This window comes from Dipodomys spectabilis, unplaced genomic scaffold (genome assembly GCF_019054845.1).
Source record: "Dipodomys spectabilis isolate Male_0828 unplaced genomic scaffold, ASM1905484v1 ptg000054l, whole genome shotgun sequence".
NCBI lineage: Eukaryota > Metazoa > Chordata > Mammalia > Rodentia > Heteromyidae > Dipodomys > Dipodomys spectabilis.
In genome coordinates, this window is record NW_024870731.1 from 23,961,492 (window position 1) to 23,981,286 (window position 19,795).

At 43.2% G+C, this 19,795-nt stretch overlaps 1 protein-coding gene across 3 annotated transcripts in view; it reads left to right on the plus strand.

Annotated features, from left to right (window-relative positions):
• Ptprg (protein tyrosine phosphatase receptor type G) overlaps positions 1–19,795 on the plus strand; it is a 689,215-nt gene that overhangs the window by 536,243 nt on the left and 133,177 nt on the right. For all 3 annotated transcript variants that reach the window (XM_042679699.1, XM_042679701.1, XM_042679700.1), the window contains exon 7: positions 14,972–15,129. In XM_042679699.1, the coding sequence (XP_042535633.1) occupies positions 14,972–15,129 (158 nt within the window). The remainder of the gene's footprint in view (positions 1–14,971; positions 15,130–19,795) is intronic.

A 19,795-nucleotide genomic window follows, 5' to 3' on the forward strand; every position in this document is an offset into this window, starting at 1 on the left:
TTTCTCAAATACTAGCCATGGCCACAGTGCCCAGCATTGGCAAAGACAGGAATGCCAGGAACTGTCATTCTGGCTGTTCTATGATTAGGTAGTACAACCACACTTTGGAAAACCTTTGGTATTATCTTCCAAGGTCACTCCTCAAGTCCCACCTTGTGGGTCCTTAGAGACGTCTAGGTTCCTAGAGAAGCTCAGGCATAAAGTATGCTGAGATTTTGCACAAGAGTATTATGGTAACTGTTTCTTCTAATTACCAAATCTACAAATGCCATAGAAAGCCAGCCACAGGCAGGCTGGGTATAGTTGTGTATAAAACGTTCCCCATGGCAAAATGGAGTGGATCACACAACAGCACAGCACGGTGCATTCACGACCCATGAAATTGAATACTTGAAACTAGATTCTAAAAAATATTGTGCATATCCTTTCATATAAAGCCCACAAAAGGTTCATTGCTTAGGGGTACATATAGAGAGAGGTGGCCAAAAAAGCAAAGTAGAATACCCCAGTAGAGGTCACTGGGTTTGAACTGAGCCCCTCATACTTCTGCAGCTTGCTTATACAGATAGTGCTCTATACAGTCCTTTTATGCTTTACTTATTTTTCAGATAGGTTCTTTCACTTTTTGCCTTGGGTAGGCCTTAGAATTGTGATCCTCCTATCTCTGTCTCCTGCGTAGCTGAGGTTGTAGCAGCTCACCACCACATGGAACTTGTTTGTTCAGATAAGCAGGCCTCAATCCTTCATCCTCCCATTCCTTGCCTCATGAAAGACCACATCAATTCTGAAATGATTATTTCCAAAGATGGTGGTTTCTTCTTGAGGGTAGATGGGATAAAGACAAGGACCTGGCCAGCAAAGGGAAGCCAGGTCTCCTCTGTTTTGAGTGGTGGCCACACACCAGCTTTCCCGTTAGGCTTCTTTGGCAGCAGTCCATTTATGTTTTATACACCTTGCTGCCTGTGTGTTATATTTCACAATGAAAAGAGACAACGATTAGCATTGGACAGTAAGAGGCTTCGACAGTGCTTTCCTCTGGGACACAGCGAGTACCAAGTGGCCTCACAACAAGCAGAGTGTGGAGTGACAGCACTTCTCTATAAACTTTTTACCCTAACTGCCTCTGACAAGCTGCTTGTTCTCTCTGCTAATTGATTGCAGGCCAATGAAAAAACTGGGCCTGCCTCAGGACCATCTCATTAAGAGATGGCTTTGGAAGCCAATATCTCCTAGTGGAGTTCCGAAAAAGGAAATCAGCCTCATAGGGGTGGGGTGACAGATCTAAGAACAAAAGGCCCTTCGTCACGCTCCTGTGCAGTTACATGCTCTCTCTGCACCTAGGAAGTGTCTCATTAGCCCAACAGGCATCAACAGATCTTCCAGAAACTCTCCTGAGATGTCATTGCCTGGTCCACATGACATAAACAAGCGAGTACAGCAGGAAGTTGCTGGGTAACTTATTGTGGGGGTCACACCATGAGAAGTCAGCTCAAGGTCAATCCAAGGTCTTTATGGGCTTGGCTGGTGTTCCTCCTGAGCTGTCTACCCTCTTTCTCTGCCAGGCTCCTTGCCTGCATAGCCAGTCGCCTGGAGTCTTATCACATAGGATCTGTTGAAAGAGCAAGTAAAGAAATATTTAACAGAACCATAATCTGTCATGGTTGCTCTGGCACTATTGTGACAGTCCCAGGTATCGAAAAATCTCAAAATAAGCTATCTAGCTAAGGCGTAAATGGCTTGAGTTTCTGAAAATACCTTCCAGAGAAGACAAATTCTATAAAGGACTCTGTAATAGATACAATATGCATAAATATAACACATATACATATATAACATATATGTTATATGCATATATTATTGTTATATGTATATATATATCCCAGTAATAGAAAGAGGCTGGTGTGTTTAGAGGGCCTATTGTCTATATATCCTTGAACTTGAAGCTCCTTTTAATCATTAAGTCCCTTCTTCCTTCTACCCATGGAGTGTCTTGTAAGCACTAATCACGTCAAAAGACTTAAAAACAAACACAAAAAATATTTTTTTAATACCCTTGGGAAAAGGCTGTTCTCGTGGCAAATTTATGATTATTTTTCTATCTTTTCTATTTTTGGTGTGGAAAAGGCTACTACTGCCTACGTTCAAATTAGTTTCATGTGTTCACACACATATGCAGGCAGTCAATCATTATCCATTTAGAAATTGACTCCTTGGGAACCCACACAACAGAACAAGGATACTAATGCAGTGTTTCAAAGTTCAGGCTGTCTTGGGTTTGAATTCTGCCTCTTTGACATAGGAACTGTGTCATTCTATACTAGAGCTACATCTATTGGTCCCTTGAGTTTCCGTTTGTAAAATGAGGATAATGAAAGCATCTGTCTTTGGAGCATTAAGGGCTAAACACATCGGGAAGGAAAAACACAGAGATGCCTGCCAGAGAGAAGAGAGAGAGGGAGACAGACAGACAGACAGAGAGATTCTTTGGTCTAGTGTCCTCTAAATCAGCACTGGGCAATATTTTCTATAAGCCAAATCCAAGCTACTGCCTGTTTTTTTTTAATTATTATTAATAAGTTTTTTTATTGTGAAAATACCGTACAGAGGGGTTACAATTACATGAGCAAGGTAATGAGTACATTTCTTATCAAGCATTGTTGCCTACTCCTTTGTTTCCCCTTACCATCCCTGCCCTCCCATCTCCCCTCCACCCCCTGCCTGTTTTTATCAATAGGGTTTCATTGTAACACAAATCTCGCCCAATGGTGACATTTTTGTCAATAAAGTTTTATTGGTCACTTATTTGCACATTGTCTCCAACTGCTTTTCCAGTATGAGGGCTGAGTTAGGTAGTTGTCATTATGAAACAGTGGCATGCAAACCCTTAGATGATGATTCTCAGGCTCTTCTCAGAACAAAGAAAAAAAAATGCCTGCTTTATCTAATGGTATCTACTGTTGTAATTGCTCTACCACCGGTGTTTCTTCCCCCCAGCAGTTGTGGATATTGGAACTGGCTAAGTATTCTCTGGGGTCATTATTTAACATATAGACTTCACAGAGGTGGGCTTCAATTTTGATTTTGCCCAAATCATTATGTAAATCTGAATGTGTTCCCTTAAAGAAAGAATTTGAAATCAATTTTGTCCACTGGAAAGCCAGTGCCTATTTATAGCTCACTCCCCATTTCCAACATCTACAGCTCAGAGATAATTTTGGACATCTTATAATACGTGACAAAGTTTCCTATTTGAAGTTTATGTTTCCGGCACTTAATTACTTGGAACTTTTCTGAAGTGGATTGTAAAGATGCAGCACCCACCATCTCATCTCTTTTTATGGATCCAGGAAAGACTGATGGTTATCTGAATACTTTTGATCTCAAAAATCTTCTAGAAACAGGCCTACTTAAGCCGTTCCCACAGTTTCCTGGATTTCAGCGTATCAAAAGTACCACCATAGATTTGAGCTCTTCCCATCCCTTCCCCGAGTCAATGCCAGGAAATGGGGTGCTGTGTGAATTCTATTTTATCACTAATAGCATTGTTCACCGTAATTGAAGACATAAAAGGCCTTCAGAAGTGATTCTTTTTAGGTTTGATTTGAATGTGAGGCTGTTTGTCACTCAAGCAGTCTTCTTTGTCAATATTTTACCATTTGCTCAGGATTATAAGGTTCCAGGGAAATGCCCTTTGCCTGACTCTTTCAGTGAGATCTGAAAAGCAAAGAGAGTTTATAAGATGATTTCCAGTGTTCCACTGTGAAAGTGTTCACTGAAGAACTTGGGGTTATTTGGGTGACTTTTTAATTTTAATGCTGTGTGGTGGAACTTGTCTATGGTCTTTGTTCTTGGGAGACTGAGGGAGGATTACAACTTTGAGGCCAGCCTAGGCTATAAAGCAAGATTTTCCCCCACCGCCCACACCACCAAAATGAGAACATGAAAATGATGAAGATTTGAAGTAGCCAGTCCATTTGAGCTCACAGAGAACCAAAAACTACGTGAAAGGAGAATGTACTGCCTCTCAGCTGAGCTGATCATCTACCTAGCCTGCCAGCTGTTTTCTAGCTAGGGTCATACTTTATCCTCACAGCAACGTGAAGATAAGAATTCTTTCTTTTTCCCCACCACTTTTTTTTTTTTTTTTTTTTTTTTTTGTCGGTCGTGGGGCTTGAACTCTGGGCCTGGGAGCTGTCCCTCAGCTCTTCAGCTCAAGGCGAGCACTCTACCACTTGAGCTACAGCGCCACTTCCGGTTTTCTGGTGGTTTATTGGAGATAGGAGTCTCAAGGTCTCTCCTGCCCGGGCTGGCTTTGAACCGAGATCCTCAGATCTCAGCCTCCTGAGTAGCTAGGATTACAGGCGTGAGCCACCAGCGCCCGGCTTCCCCACCACTTTTTTGTACTAGAACTAGGACTTGAACTCTAAGCCTCACACTCTTGCTTAGCTGTCTTTTTTTGTTCAAGGCTGACACTCTTCCCCTTGAGCCACACTTCTACTGCAGGCCTTTTGCTTGTTCATTAGAGCGAAGACTCTCATGTACTTGTCTACCTGCTGCTGGCTTCTAACTTAGATCCTAGGATTAGAGGCTTCAGCCACCAATGCTTAGCAAGAATTCTTTTTTTTTTTTTGTCGGTCTTGGGGCTTGAACTCAGAGCCTAAGCATTGTCCCGATCTCTTTTTGCCCAAGGCTAGTGCTCTGCCACTTTGAACCATAGCTCCTTACAGTTTTCTGGTGGTTAATTGGAGATAAGAGTCTCACCGTCTTTCCTGCTGGGACTTACTTCAAACATCGATCCTCAGATCTCAGCCTCCGGAGTAGCTAGGATTACAGGCATGAGCTACCAACCCCTAGCCCCAGCAAGAATTCATCATCCCACTTTAGAGATGAGCAAACTGAGTGGACCCATAATTTCACTGATCCACTTAGACTCCGGGGTGCATTTTCTTTCCCCTCTGCTGGGCCAGCTTTTAACTTGTAGCATTGACTCACTTCCTGCTGATTGTCAAAGTCACTTAATTCTTGTGTGCCTTGTCTTTTCCCTTGTGAATGAACTCATTGGCTCATGTCAAAAGGGAGCTGAAAGACTATATACATGTCAGTTCTGGTCACCAGAACCTTGTAGGGGAGAGCATCAAGACCTGAAACTCCTCCGTGACAGTGCTAGGGTTTTATCACTGTGTGACTCTGTATAATTTAAACGTCATGTTCGTTTCTTTCATTGTTGACAAGACTGTGATCTTCATGTACTTGCTCTTTAACATCAACATAGTTTTATTCAGACACCAACGTGTTTGGATAAAATGCCACAATATGTGGATCAAAATGCCACAGTTGGTCAACAGGAAGCATTAATGAAGTCAAGAATTGCATAGCATTGAGATCATGTAGCTACATGAAGACCCTAGTGCACTTTCCTGGGTGCTTGAACTTGGGATCTGAAGATCATCGTGTCACCTTTCTCCTAGCCCCATCACCAAAGTATCTATGCCATGTTCTCGGCCTCTGAAATTTTCTCTGGACTGTGCCTGTCTTGTATTTAATTCTCTGCCCATTTTGGAGTTAAACGTAAGTCCCACATCTCTACTTCCCCCTATATTTGCTCTATTGTTTGGTTTTGGTTTTGGTTTTGTTCCATTTTTGCACCAGTCCTAGAGTCTAGTCTCAGGGCCTGAACTCTTTTTTGCTCAAAATTAGTGCTCTACCACTTGAGCCACAGCTCTACTTCCAGCTTTTTTGCTGCTTAATTGGAAATAAGACTCTCAAGACTTTCCTACCTGGGCTGGTTTGGAACCACAACCCTCAGATTTCATCCTCCCGAGTAGCTAGGATTATAGGTGTAAGTCAGTTGTGTCCAGCTTTTTTTGCTCTTTTCATTACTCCTTTTGAATATCCTATGCTTCACATAGGAACAAGACAGCAAATTTTCTATAAGGGAGCATAGCAAATATTTTAGACTTTGTAATCTTTTTTCCTATCTATCTATCTATCTATCTATCTATCTATCTGTTCATTTATTTATGCCAGTCCTGGGGCTTGAACTCAGGGCCTGGATACTGTCACTGAGCTTCTTTTGCTAATGGCTAGCACTCTACCACTTGAGCCACAGCGCCACTTCTGGTTTTCTGGTGGTTTATTGGAGATAAGAGTCACGGACTTTCCTACCCCAGCTGGCTTTGATCCTCAGATCTGTCTCCTTAGTAGCTAGGATTACAGAAGTGAGCAGCTGGCACCTGGCAGACTTTGTCATCTATATATTCTGTTTAAAAACCAAAGTCTGTAATCTTAAGCAGCCATGGGCATCCAATAAACAAATGGGCATGGCTATGTTCCAATAAAAGTTAACTTTCAAAAGCAGGCACTAGGTGACTATGGGCCTATGAGCCATACATAGTTTTACCCACTTTTGACCTAGAGGTACTTAGTGACAGCTTGAATTATTTATTTCAGCGTGTATACAAGCACTGGCAAGAGTACTGATAAGTCAAGAGACACGGTCTTAGAATAAAAGAGTTCCCTCTCCTGCCCAGCCTGCTAAGAGACCAATGTCAACCAGTATCATAGACTGAATGAGACCCAAGTGTATTCCACCCTCGACCTTGACTGAGTGGGCAGTCCTGCTCAGGGTGTTAACATCTGCTGTTTCATATAGAGAAAGACTCCAGCATTCAGTTCCTAAGCTATGACTTGAGGAAAGGTGAATGGCAGCATATCCCACAGTATGGGTAGCATCTCAGGCACAGGTCAGTGGATGGCAAAGTGAGGCTGGAGAACTCGGTACAGACATGAGCTAGTGCTACTCCCTGACCCTTGAGCACCCTTCACTCTGGTCACAGAACCATCCCTGGATCAGGTTCCTCCTAGATCCCTAAAGTAGAGAGACCCTTCATGAGAAACCCTGCTGAGTCCTGCCACCATCCTCACTCCAGGTCTGCGACCCCTGCTTCTTTCTAACAAGAATGTCTCTTCGAACTGATAGCATGTCATTGTTTGTTTAATTTGCTGCTTTTATTGATGGATTTCAAAATAATGATGCATCACCTGTTGATGGTGACTTTGACCATGAGGAACCGTTTGTAGAAGGATTTATTGGCTACTTAAAATACACCGAACACTTCCCTGATGGTCCGTTCCTTTATTCTTCTCTCACGTGCCTGCAGGGTACCTACTTGACTCTGGGACATGCTTCAGTAGCTGGGTGTACACAGGCAAGGTCTTGGCCCACGTGCTAGGAAGGAAGGGAAGTAGGTGGACTCAGAGAGTTAATAGCAAAAGGACATGTTGAGTGGGGGTGGTGATGGCAGGTGCTTAGGCGATATTTAAGCAGAGTCCAAATGGACGGGAAGAGGAAACTCACGTGGTGGGTGGGAGGCAAAGCATTTCAGGCAAACAACAGCAAGGTGGGGCAGTAGGAGTTCCACCAAGCAGGGAGAGAGAGAGAGGAAGGGGCAGGTTGCAGAGGCCAAATGCATCTTACAATGGACTCTGTGAAGAGGTTCAGATTTCCTTCTCAATAAGCCAAGAAGCCACTTAACCAATCTTGTTCTCTCTGTGTGTCTCTGAAATTTCGTTTTCCTCATTTGCCAAATGAACTGGACCTAGCGTTCTTCACTGCCCCTTGGACCTCTCTAATTTTCTGTGGTCCTTGGATGAGTTCCCCAAGATCATCCAGTGCTAATTCCACTCCCAGGATTTACCCAATGCTGCTCCTTGGAAACCATTTATCAGGAAGCCTGGTAGATGGCTGCACATTGGACATGAGACAGCACCACTTCCATGGGTCCTTCCTCCTTGTCATCACAGAGAGGCACAGGCTTTGATGACCAGCAGTGGTGATTGACAGCAGGAGTACTGTTTATATGCACATCATGAAATGCACTGCCCCTGGGCTCTGCTAGGGAGGCCTCTGCTATCATCTTAGTTCTAATCAAGTCCTTCTCGCCTTCAGTGTGTCTCTGGGTGCCTCATTCTTAGATCCCTGGCATCTGACCCTCAACCTTGGTCCAGATGACCCACCTTGCCACCCCTGTGCTTGGCAGGGCCTCCTGTCACCAGCTGTCAGACCTGAGACTCTTCCCAGATCACAGAGACATGGATGACAGACCCACATCAAACCCAGAATTGCAGACTTCTCCTCTGCCATTTCAACCCCTCCCTGTCCCCTCCTCATTCATACATTTTACCCATGTTCGTCATTGTCCCCACCTCAAGCCTGTTCTATGTGGGGCTTTTAAACCTTTTTCCTTTAGAGTGAGTTCCTTTGCTGCCTTTGCCCTGCCTGGGGTGTTTGTCTCCCTGGGTGACAATGTGGCTGTTGTTTCTGTACCACTTGGGGCAGGGGGTGGGGGCGTCATTGAATGACAACCTTCCTTTTCAGAGAACCTCCACTCAGCATTGCACACTGCATGGGTCTCTTCTGCATGTTGACTGTTCACCATATTTTACAAAGCATATTCTTTTTTGCATATGTAACCAAAGCATTGCAAATATTAAGTTATTAACACACTGAAAAATGCCATCCATCAGATGATTATCATCTAATGTTTTAATGATCACATTTTTTAATTCAATTATGCATGTTTGAATCTTTCGAATTTCCTTTAATTAAAAATTGCCTCCTGGCACTAGTATCAGAAAGAAGAACTGGAACAGAGTCAGCCAGATATAATTTAATGTTGGAAGTCGTAAGGATAACTGAGCTGTGAGATGGGCTTATTGAGTGACCATGACTTTAAAGCTCTCATACAAAAGTTCCTAATTGATTAAGAAAAATTTAATCTTCTTTAGATATACTCCATTTGCATTCAGGTAAGGTTTTTTTTTTTTTCTCCCCAAATAAACCTCCCTAACAGATTATTCATATTGTCGTTCAAAATGCTTAAAAATGAAAGACAGAGTTGGGTGAAATGTAGACTACTTAATACAGTGTGTATTTAATATAAAATCTATGCATTATTCATTTTTTGCAATTTGAATAACTTTGAATTTAGCATCCCTGTTCCTCATCTTTTTCTTTGATGAACAATTAATTATTAAAATATAATATTGTCTGCATACAGTGCCTGGATCCTTGAAAGTAGAATATGAGATTCATTCTATTCCAGTCCTTTTATCTAGTAATGCACAGTACCTGCTTATTATGGTATAATGAAATGAATGGTGGTATAAGGGGTGTGTTTCAAATATTTTTCTCAGCGATTAAGTGGCTGGAATAGGAAATGTTTGGAATTCAAATTACTCGTTGGAATAAAAGTTGAAGGCAAGAGAGTCTTCTGGAATGGCACTACTTTATAAAAGAAAAAAAATTTTTTTTTTTTTTTTAACAATCACCTCTATGCACTTAACTCTGTGCTAGATACTCTCCTAATTCCTAATTTTGAGACAGAGTCTAGCTTTGTAGATCAGTCTGGCCTCGAACATTCAGAGCTCCCGCCTCAGCCTCCTGAGTGCTAGAATTACAGGCATGTGCCACCGTAGCCTGCTTACTCATCATCTCTTAACTAATATAAACTCACTCAGTCCTCAGAACTCTCTTATGAGGTCACTACTGTTATCCCATTTTATAGATGAAACAGTTACAGAGGTTAGCTAACTTAGGCCAGGCCTGTCAGGAGACACAATGGGATTCAAGCCCAGTGGGCTTCTCCTTATTTTAGAGGCCCAGATTCATTAAGATAGTCTTTGTAGAGGCTTATGCTTGGCCCTCCCCTCAGCGACTGTGCTGGGGAGCTCCCTGTCTTGAATCCAGCCAGTTGAGCTGCAGCTTAAAAGCCAGCTTCGTGGGTGATACTAGAAATGTAAGGTTGCCATTTTGAAAGAAGTCTCTAACGTCCACCTAGACATTCTTGCGAGCCTCAGTTTTCCATGGAGTGCCACCTAGAAGGCCGAGCAAGAAATGGGAATCTTAGGAAGATTCCCCTTGAGGTTAATTCTGTAAGTTGGGTGTGATAGCTTACATCTGTAATCCCAGCACTTGGGAGACTAAAGAAGGAGAGCCATGTGTTTGAGATCAGCCTGGGCCACTGTAAGATCCTGTCTCAAACCCCACCCCCACCCCCAAAACCAGACTTCTTTACCGTATTATTCACAAAACAAATGATTCTTCAGTGATGGCAACTCCCTGAGCAGGCAGCACAGCCTCCTCACCCATGGCTGGTGCGCCATCTAGGTGATTTTTTACTTTAGATCCCTTCCCATGCTTGTAGTAAAACAGAACTGGGTGGCCAGGAGCTGGTGGCTCAGGCCTGTAATCCTAGCTAGTCAGGAAGCCGAGATCTGAGGCTTGTGGTTCAAAGCCAGCCCAGGCAGGAAAGTCCGTGAGACGCTTATCTCCAATTAACCACCAGAAAACTGGAAATGGCGCTGTGGCTCAAAGTGGTAGAGTACCAGCCTTGAGCAGAAGAGTTCAAAGACAGAGCCTAGACCCAGAGTTCAAGCCCCACAACTGCCCCCCCCCCAAAAAAATAGAAACGGGCAAAGTACAGCTGAGGGGCAGATCATCCACTGTCTATTTTGTGTGCCCAGTGGACTAAGGAGCCTTTGTTTGCATCTGATCCCTCATTAAGTGAAACTATAACCCTGAGAAAGAACTATATTCTTCTCATTAATAGACATACATTTTAAAGCTTGTACTCAGTTATTACTAGAATGTTGAATACTGTATCCTTAATAAGTAGGTTTGTTATGTAAGTATCTATATAACATCTTTGATTTTTGCCTCTTGGACTGCAAAACTGAAAATATTTACTATCTGATGCTGTGCAGAAAATGTCTGCAAATCCTTGGTTTAAAACACAGAAGGAGGCAGCCTGGAACTTTGCTGATTGCTCTGGGCGCAGTACTTGCCCGGATAAACCAGAGCTTATGTATGGGTCAGGCACTGGGGTAAACCCCTCACGTTTATTCGCTTCCTAACTGTCGCAGCAACCCTGAGGGGTATCTATAGTCCCATAAATGCCATTTTATAAATCATGGTAATAGCTCAGAGAGGTTAAATCCTTGCCTAAAGTCACACAGCTGTTAAATATCAGATTTGGCCATGAAACAGCTGGAGACTCTGGTGGCCCTTAGGCATGAGGAATCAAATTAGAAAGAATTAAAAAGACAGGGGGCCAAAAATGAAAAGAAGTAGATGGTTAGATTGGGATGGTCTGAAGGAATCATAGGAATAAATAGGATAAGAACATGTCAATCATTCTTTCTCAGCCAGTTTGCTGATTGGCTTATTTAATCTTCTCAGAGCTACATAGGTTTACTTCCCGGCTAAGCAAAGGCTGTTCGGAGGTGGCAGGATTGGGGTTTGAAGCAGAGACAAGTTGCACATCCACTCTATTTACCAGGGCCCATTAGAACAGAAAAGTGGGGTGCAGGAAAGGGACTGTGGTTAGACCTTCTTTGTTAAGTGTCCTTCTTAGTGAAGAGTCCTGACCAACAAACATGGTGCTCTATTCCAGTTCCTCTATGGATTCTGTGAAGAAGTAACTTCCACTTGAGCCATGTGGAGGGGCTCACACCTCTAACCTCAGCTACTTAGGCAGTTGAAATAAAGATTGTGATTTGAGGGCAGAGCAAAAGGTCTGTAAGACACCACCCCCTACACACACACACACACACACACACACACACACACACACACACACACACACAAAATCTGGACACTTGTCCTAGCCCATCAGGAGGAATAGATGAGGAGATCATGTGCTACCCCAAGCAAAACCATAAGACCCTATCTGAATAATAACTAAAATACAGCGAACTGGGATGGTGGATCAAGTGGTAGAGCACCCACTGAGCAAACGTAAGGCCCTGTGTTGAAACCTCTGTGTACTAACTTTTAGAAACAAATTTTTTTCAAGTTGTTTGGATATTCCTTGACAAGCCTTTGACCTTGGGTTGGTTACTTCACCCTTCACCTTAATGAGCTACCCTAATGGTTTTCAACGTGACTCTGAGTCTCCAGCTCAACTTGTTAGAAAGCATCTGCACATTTCACTGTCAGAGGTGTTGGTGAGATTACCCAGGGTAAATCTGACCCAGTGTAAGATTTTGCCAGGGGGGGAGTGAGGGGGGTGAGGGTGGGGGGGGAGGTTCTTTGGCTTCCAGCCTCACTAAGTAGGGTAGCTACAGGATCTTCCACGCCTCCCCAGTCTGGCTGTAGTTTCACAGTCACCGGGGATGGAATGAAGGGGTGTGGAAGCCAGGCACTCCCCTCCCAGCCCATAGCTAGGCCTACCCCCAGTGAGAGCCAGACCCTGCAGCTGAGGCCTGAGTGGACACAGACAAAGGCTCCTGTCATTCTATCACCCAGGATCACGCTTGTGGCTCCCCACGGGTCCCTGCAAATTCACAAGTCCACACAGGAACTTCTTTTCCAATCTTACTCCAGCTGTGTTGAGGCTCCCCTTGAATTCACATTCCCATCGACCAGTGAAGCCAACCTTTCTGCTTTATCTCTTTCTGTGCTCTTTAAAGCCATCACCTCCTCCTGAATGCATGCCTGGGCTGGGAGGCTTTCCTGCTTATGTCTGGCAGAGATGGCTTTGTTACAGCCCTGATGTTGGATCAAGCCCCTGGAGAAAGTTGCAGGGTTTTTTTTTTCCTTTTCTCCTTGTTTAGATTAGAGCCCTTGATCCTAAGCCAGGATGGTATGAAGGGTCTGCCATCAAGTTCACCAGCAGCAGGCAGGAGTAGGTGGTGGTTTGGCAGCTACTGATACCATACTCCCTACACGCCTTCTATCACTCCAGGCTTGGTGTTGGCTATTTACACGGCTCAGGAAGCAGCCTCACAGAGGCCAAAATATTTCCTTCTTACAGCCAAACCAGTCCCAGCCAAGCATGCTTACAGAGCTCACCCACATCCCAAAGCCTTGGTAACTAGGTTTCAATTAAAGCCAGACCCTACATCCCTGCTGGTTCCAGCCTGTTGTCCAACAGGAATTCTCATTGCCGAACCCAATGATTTGACAATTTTTTCATTTATTAGTTAATAGTTAATTTTTCCTTTGAAAGAAATCAAGCTGGGCATGGTGGTATATGTTTATAATCTCAGCACTAAGGAGGTTCAGGCAGGAGAACCAAGGCCAACTTGGTCCGTAGAGGGTAACTAAATAGTACCTGGCAGATATAGGAAGATCCAGGTAATCTCTGAATCTAGCTCCACTCACTGATCTCTCTTCTTTTCTCTGTTTTTTGTTTTTGTTTTTTTTTTTATTCTGCTTTTGGTCAGTTGTGGAGCTTGAACTCTAGGCCTAGGTGTTCTCCCTGAGCTCTTTTGCTCAAGGCTAACACTTTACCACTTGAGCCACAGCACCACTTCCAATTATTCTGGTGAATAGTTGTTGATAAGAGTCTCAGGTACGTTCCCACTTCATCTGGCTTTGAACTGAGATCCTCAGATCTCAGCCTCCTGAGTAGCTTGGATTACAGGTATGTGCCACTGGCACTAGGCACCATTGATCTCTTTTAAGTGGAAGTTATACTTTTCATCATCCTAGTGTTGGTCATCACTGCTCCCCAGTTCCATAGACTTGGTAAGTCTGGGGGTACATTTGTGCCCAGGTGCCTGCATAGTTGTTTTGTATGAAAGATTGAAGGGAAAAGAGAAGACATCAAGTTTGGAAGACATGCCCAGACATGTCTATGAGATGTGTTGGAGCTCCTAGATCCTCCAGGAATTGTCATAGGAGCCATAATGGAAGCCATAAATAGCCAAAGAAAACTTCCAGCTCAACTCTTAGTAGTCTATTGACATCTTTAACAGGGATAGGGAGAGTCTCAGGCTTAAATTCAGAACTAAGTTTCTAAAGGCATAAGGAATAAGAACCCACTCTTGAGATGGATGTGGGGTGATTACTGAGCCCACTTGGGAGATTTGTAAGGCCAGTGTCTTAATCACTATTGAGCTATTCCTCTCTGCTTCTGGGACTTCTCAGTTATTGTCCACACAACCTAAAATGCTTTTCTTCACTTTATTTTTCCTTTTTTGCTCCTGGGTCTTCTAATTTCTGACTTCAGCTTTTTTAGTCAGAAACTATGTTGTGGTCGTCAGTCAATATATACCTGCGTTAATAATACCCACTTTGCTTTTGGGGAGCTGTGTGGCCCCAGGTAGGTACTAACTCCTGCCATGCCTCCTTCCTCTGAAAGCTATTGTAATATGTCCACAGTGGGTGTCAGCTCAGATGTCGTTGATCCTTAAGCAAAGACATCTCCATTTTTAGGACCATCATCACTAAAGTTAAGGGATATGCTTGGCTAGACCTTGGGTGAAACCATAAATGCATATTTGAAAGTGCCCTTCATTTTTGGCCTGTGCTATTCCTTCATTGGTGGAGTTTCTCATTATGATCAATTCATGATTTGTGAATAGAGAAGGATTCCATCGTAAGACAAGACTGAGAAGAAGTGGGGTACATAATATCTAGACAGTTTTTTCCCTGCAGTACTACTCAGAGAAGTAGACCACGGTAGGATGTTTTATTTCCTGGGGTGAAGGAAGAATTCTCTGTTGCTCACCATCCTAGAAGCTGGCCTTTATGAAACAAGGCCAGAGCCAGGTGCCAGTGGCTCACACCTGTCATCCTAGATACTCAGGAGGCTGAGATCTGAGTAGTTCAAAGCCAGCCCATGTAGGAAAGGCCATGAGACTCATCACCAGTTGACCACCAGAAAACCGGAAGTGGAGCTATGGCTCAAAGTGGTAGACTCCTAGCCTTGAACAAAAGAGCTCAGAGAAAACACTCAGGCCCTGAGTTCAAGCCCCAAAACCAACAACAACAACAACAAAAGAAACATGACCAGTGCTAGCATTGGGAACACATCCTGGGAAATGCTGCCTTGTTTTCTGGCATCCTTCTACCATCAGCTGCCCATGCTACTCAAGGTACAGACACTCAAGGCTGAGTCACAGCATCTGTAAGCTAGAGACTGGTGTGATAGACTCACCATTGTGTTCTTCTCTTCCCAAACAGAGAAGGAGACCTTCTTGGATCCTTTTGTCCTTCGGGACCTCCTGCCTGCCTCTCTGAGCAGCTACTACCGGTATACTGGCTCCTTGACCACCCCTCCCTGCAGCGAAATTGTGGAGTGGATTGTCTTCCGGAAGCCTGTCCCCATCTCCTACCATCAGGTGAGTACCCGACCCCACAAGGATCCCTCTGTGTCCTTGCTTTATGGTGACTCTGCTGTCAGATATCACTACACCTAACTACTAAGAATTTACTTTAAACAACAACAAAAAAAAGGTTTCCAGGTTCTGATAACTTTTAATTCTATTTATAAACTGATAAACTTTCTAGACTAAGAATCTGTTGATAACATGATCTTGTCAACATGAGAAGGAAATGAATTAAAAAATATATTTGTCCTGGTTTAAAATGAGTATCAGGTACACATTCTTCAGCAGGAAAATCTAATTAGGGGATCAGCTGAGGCCAATTCATTCCATGATGTCTCCAGCATCTCCCAATACAATTTATTATCAGGAGAAACTCTGTGGTATTTGAGAACAAAGGAGCTAAAAATCCTACTGCAGTACCAAGCCTTGAGTTTCTTCTATCCTCTTGCACTTAGAAGTCCCTGGGTGCTATCTGTGCTGTGTCACCAGCAACACTCATGGAAATCATGTGTGTAGAAGCCCCTCTCCCAGAAGACGTGAGCTCCTTCTGACATGGTGTTCAGTGATTAAATAACTATTATTCAGCTGAATAGAGTGCTATCCCCAAACTCAAGAAATACCACTAAGGTGGCACTCTCAGTGAGAGAATAAACAGAACCAGCAGTTGTTAGGGATCCCTTCAGGGATTAGGTAGCAATGATCTACTATAATAAATATGTACCATCAAAATGTGATGGTGAATTATAGTAGTCAGGCTCCATTATAAGTTACTACATCTAATTCATGAAGGGATTTTGGAAGGTTCTTATTGTATAGTAGAACTTGAAGAAGACTTCTGGGAACACTTGCTATTTGGTCCGTTTCAGAACTTAATTCTTTCTCTCTGTCTGTCTCCCCATTCCTCCTACCCCCTCCCCCCCCCTGTATTTCTCCCTCTCTCCCTCTCTATGTTCCATTACTGGGGTTTGAACCCAGGACTTCATACTCTCATGTGCTTTTCCACTCAAGGCTGATGCTCTAACCACTTGAGCCACAGCTCCACTTTTGGCTTTTTGGTAGTTAATTGGTGACAAGAGTTTTGAGGATTTGTCTGCCTTGGCTGACTTCAAACCTTGATCCTCAGATCTCAGCCTTCTGAGTAACTCAGATTTCAGGTATGAATCACCAGAGCCCAGTGAGAACTTACTTTTTAAATTCTCCATTGGTTTCTTTGGTTTTTTCCCAATAAACACATTTTTGAACCCAAGAATAGTAAAATATAAAATATGCCCTCTCAGCTACATATTAGCTGAGAACTGCGGGCATCACGTGCAGTATTGTTTACTAAGCTCTTTGTATGTGTTAATCCATTTAATCTTCATGAATAGTTAGGAGGTAGGGGGACTATGTTCACCTCCACTTTATAGGGAAGACAAAAGGCATAGGACATAAGAAACATTCCCCAGATCTCACAGCTGTGAACCAAGCTATGGAGTTCTATCTCAAAGCTCCTACTCTGACTGCTAAGCCTACCCCAGAATCAGAAAAGAGATCTGAGTACACAAAGACAGGAAATAAAATGATCATTAATTGAGCTGTGAGTCACTGCCATCACTGTGACAAACATCCATGCAAATCACCCTAAAGGAATAATGATTGATTTTGCTCAGGGCTTCTGAAGTTGAAGTTCATGGTCCACAGAGCCATTGCTGTGGACTTGAAGTGGGGTCTAGCTGAACATCATGGGGAAGGACGGGGTGGTGGAAGGGGGCTGTTCACCCAGTAATAGTAAAATTTGAAAAGAGACAAGAGGAGCCAAGGACTAGACATATCATTGAAAAGTATGTCCCTAATCATCTTCTTCCTCCAATTAGACCCTACTTCCTAATAGCTATGAAGTCATTGATAGATAAATCCATTGATGGAATTAGGACCCCAACAGTGCCACCAGCTGGGACCAAGCCTCTCACACATGCATCATTTTTAGGGGAACATTTCATATCCAAACTACAAACTTGACATAGGTCAGCTTAATCAGTGGCAAAGCAACATTGTGGTAAGGGTATAAGACTAATGTGGTGCACAGGACATTGTGCCATGGAGAGACTGGGTCTCATTCTGAGCAATCATGCATACTGAGTGACGAATCCAGAAACCATGCCTGGCTTTATCTGATTCGATGTTTGGGACCAGTGTGTTATACTGCTTCATTTTTTAGGCTTGGCCTCTACCACTGTCCTTAAAGGACAGGATGTAAGCCAAGCAATTAATTGAGGGTTAAAAACTGGTGACATGGGCATGGGAATGGGATTAGGCATTGTCAGAGGATCGTCAGCCACCAGGGGGACAGACGGGCCTTGTGAGAATTAAAAGGCAGAAGAGGAAAACTTCCATAAAGGATACATTCGTTGTCAGAACTTCAGCATGCACTCAGCTAGCAAACAAGTATCTGTCTTTGGTATCATTGGCAGATTAGAGCCAGGAACCATGGGGGATTGGGTAAGAAAGTACACTTGAATCACTTAACTAGGTCTATGTAAGAATAGAAGGTTCTTATCAGGGCTGTTCATAGAAACGATTTCTCCAATCCCACCTTAACAGCTTTACAGCTGAAGGGAAGGGGAAGATTCTGGCATTATGTGGTAATGTAGCTAAAGACAAAAGCAATGAGATGTGTCGAACCTGGCTGGTATAGAAGATAGTTTAAAGATTTCCCTAACTGGGGCAAAGAGTTCCCAGTAGGGAGTGGAGGGAAGAGGCTGTTCTAGCTGGTATCCTAGACACACCTTGTTCCCAATGGAAAAGTAAAGAAATGATGATCTTGAGCCACTGAAGAAGAGGAATGGTGTGAAGAAGGCATGCTGAGATGCAGAGGTCTGAGTGTCCTCTTGAGCAGGACGAGGGAAGCACCGTGGTTTTCCCTGTGTGTTTGCGGAGCCTGCACACCTTAAGTCTCAGTCTCACGGCTTTGAGATCAGTTGGGCATTTTTTAATGTAATTTTATTGTTTTTTATCATGTGATGTATAGAGTAGTTATGGTTTCCTAAGTCAGGTAATGAACAGTGTCACCTCTTCCTCTGTTTTCTCCCAGTTTCTCTCTCTAGTCCCGGCCAACGAGTTGCATAGTTCTGCTTTGTGTTTACTAACTACCATGTCTGTCTTTGTTCATCCTTCTTCCCTCCATTTCTGTAACCCTACACCCCCCAAGAAAAAGACAAAAAGCAAAAACAAAGAATACCTCCACCACTGCCAGCCACAAAAACAACAGCAACATGTTTCCATTTCCTGGTGTTTATTTTTTTTATTTTTTATTTTTATTTTTGTTTGGGTCCGGTCGTGGGGCCTGAACTCTGAGCCTGGGTGCTGTCCCTCAGCTCTTTGGCTCAAGGCAAGCGCTCTACCACTTGAGCCACAGCGCCACTTCCGGCTTTATTCTTTTTGCTTTTGTGGTGCTGAAGAATCGAACCCAAGACCTCAGGCATGCAAGGCAAGCGCTCTACCACTGAGCCATCTTCCCAGCCCCTCCTGGTGTTTATTTTGATAAATATTCAGTGGAGTTAGGCCTCAGTTGGTAATTTTGCAAATTTCTGCTTCCTGTTCTTTTCCTAGCTTTTGGTTCCACAGCTTAGATAATTGTTTCAGTCCCCTTGACCTTTAAACTCAAGGGCTGGCTGCTAGCTTACGAAAGTCTGGGTCTTAGGTCAGGTATGGAAGATGAATTTGAACAGATATTACCCCACTGATGGATGAAGTGGCCTGGGTCATGAAACCATCCTTGACTAAGTCGCCAGAGGGACTGACAGCGTCCGGAGAAGCCAGTGTTTCCTGTCTGCAAGTAAACAGAGCTGGAAGGAAATTGGAGCAGGAGAAACCCTGTATCTTCTGACAAAGTTAGGAAGTATGACACCAGACTAGCATGATTTATTTGGCTTTCTTGTGGTTGGCAATCATTTTTCTTAAAGTTTTTTTCTTTCTTTTAATTCCACTTTGACGACAAAGGAAGGATTTGGCAATTTAGTTTCTGAACAGGATCTGCCAGCCATAAAGAAATAATGAAATAAGAAACATTAGTTCTTCCTAATGATGAAGCTGATATGGTTTAATCTGAAGCAAAAAATAAAAATAAAAGTACTGTCCAAATACTTATTTTTGCAAGGTTGAAGGAAGAGTGTTTTTTTTAAGATATTCTTTTTGTAAAAAAATTATCATTGATGATTAATGTTTTTGTCATCAATGATTTAAAGGCATAAGACAATGAAGTATCACTGTACACGTTTGGCTACTTTTCAGGAATTCCAAGTAAAGAAAGAACCAGTTGATTGGCTGAGGTGAATTGAGGCCCCTTAACACATACTGAGTTTTAAGGTAGTTCTTACTATTTAGGATCTCCAAATGAAAGTCCTACTTTGAGCCTTGGATATCTGGTGTTTGTCCATTGACATTTGGTGACTGGAGCTTCTAGAAAATGCTTTGTTAGTATATTTGATCTTCTACTCTACCACCAAAGATATACCAAGAGAAGAAATAATGATGTTTTCTTTACCTTCTAATCTGTACTTCTTGGCAGGTATTACATTTCAGGGAAACAGGAAAAGAAATTAACTGCACTCTTTCTAATTTCTTCATTACAAACCCTCTGCAGATTAGTAAATTCACTTCTGTCAGGTACTCCTGCTCCATCCGTGTGTGGCTCATATTC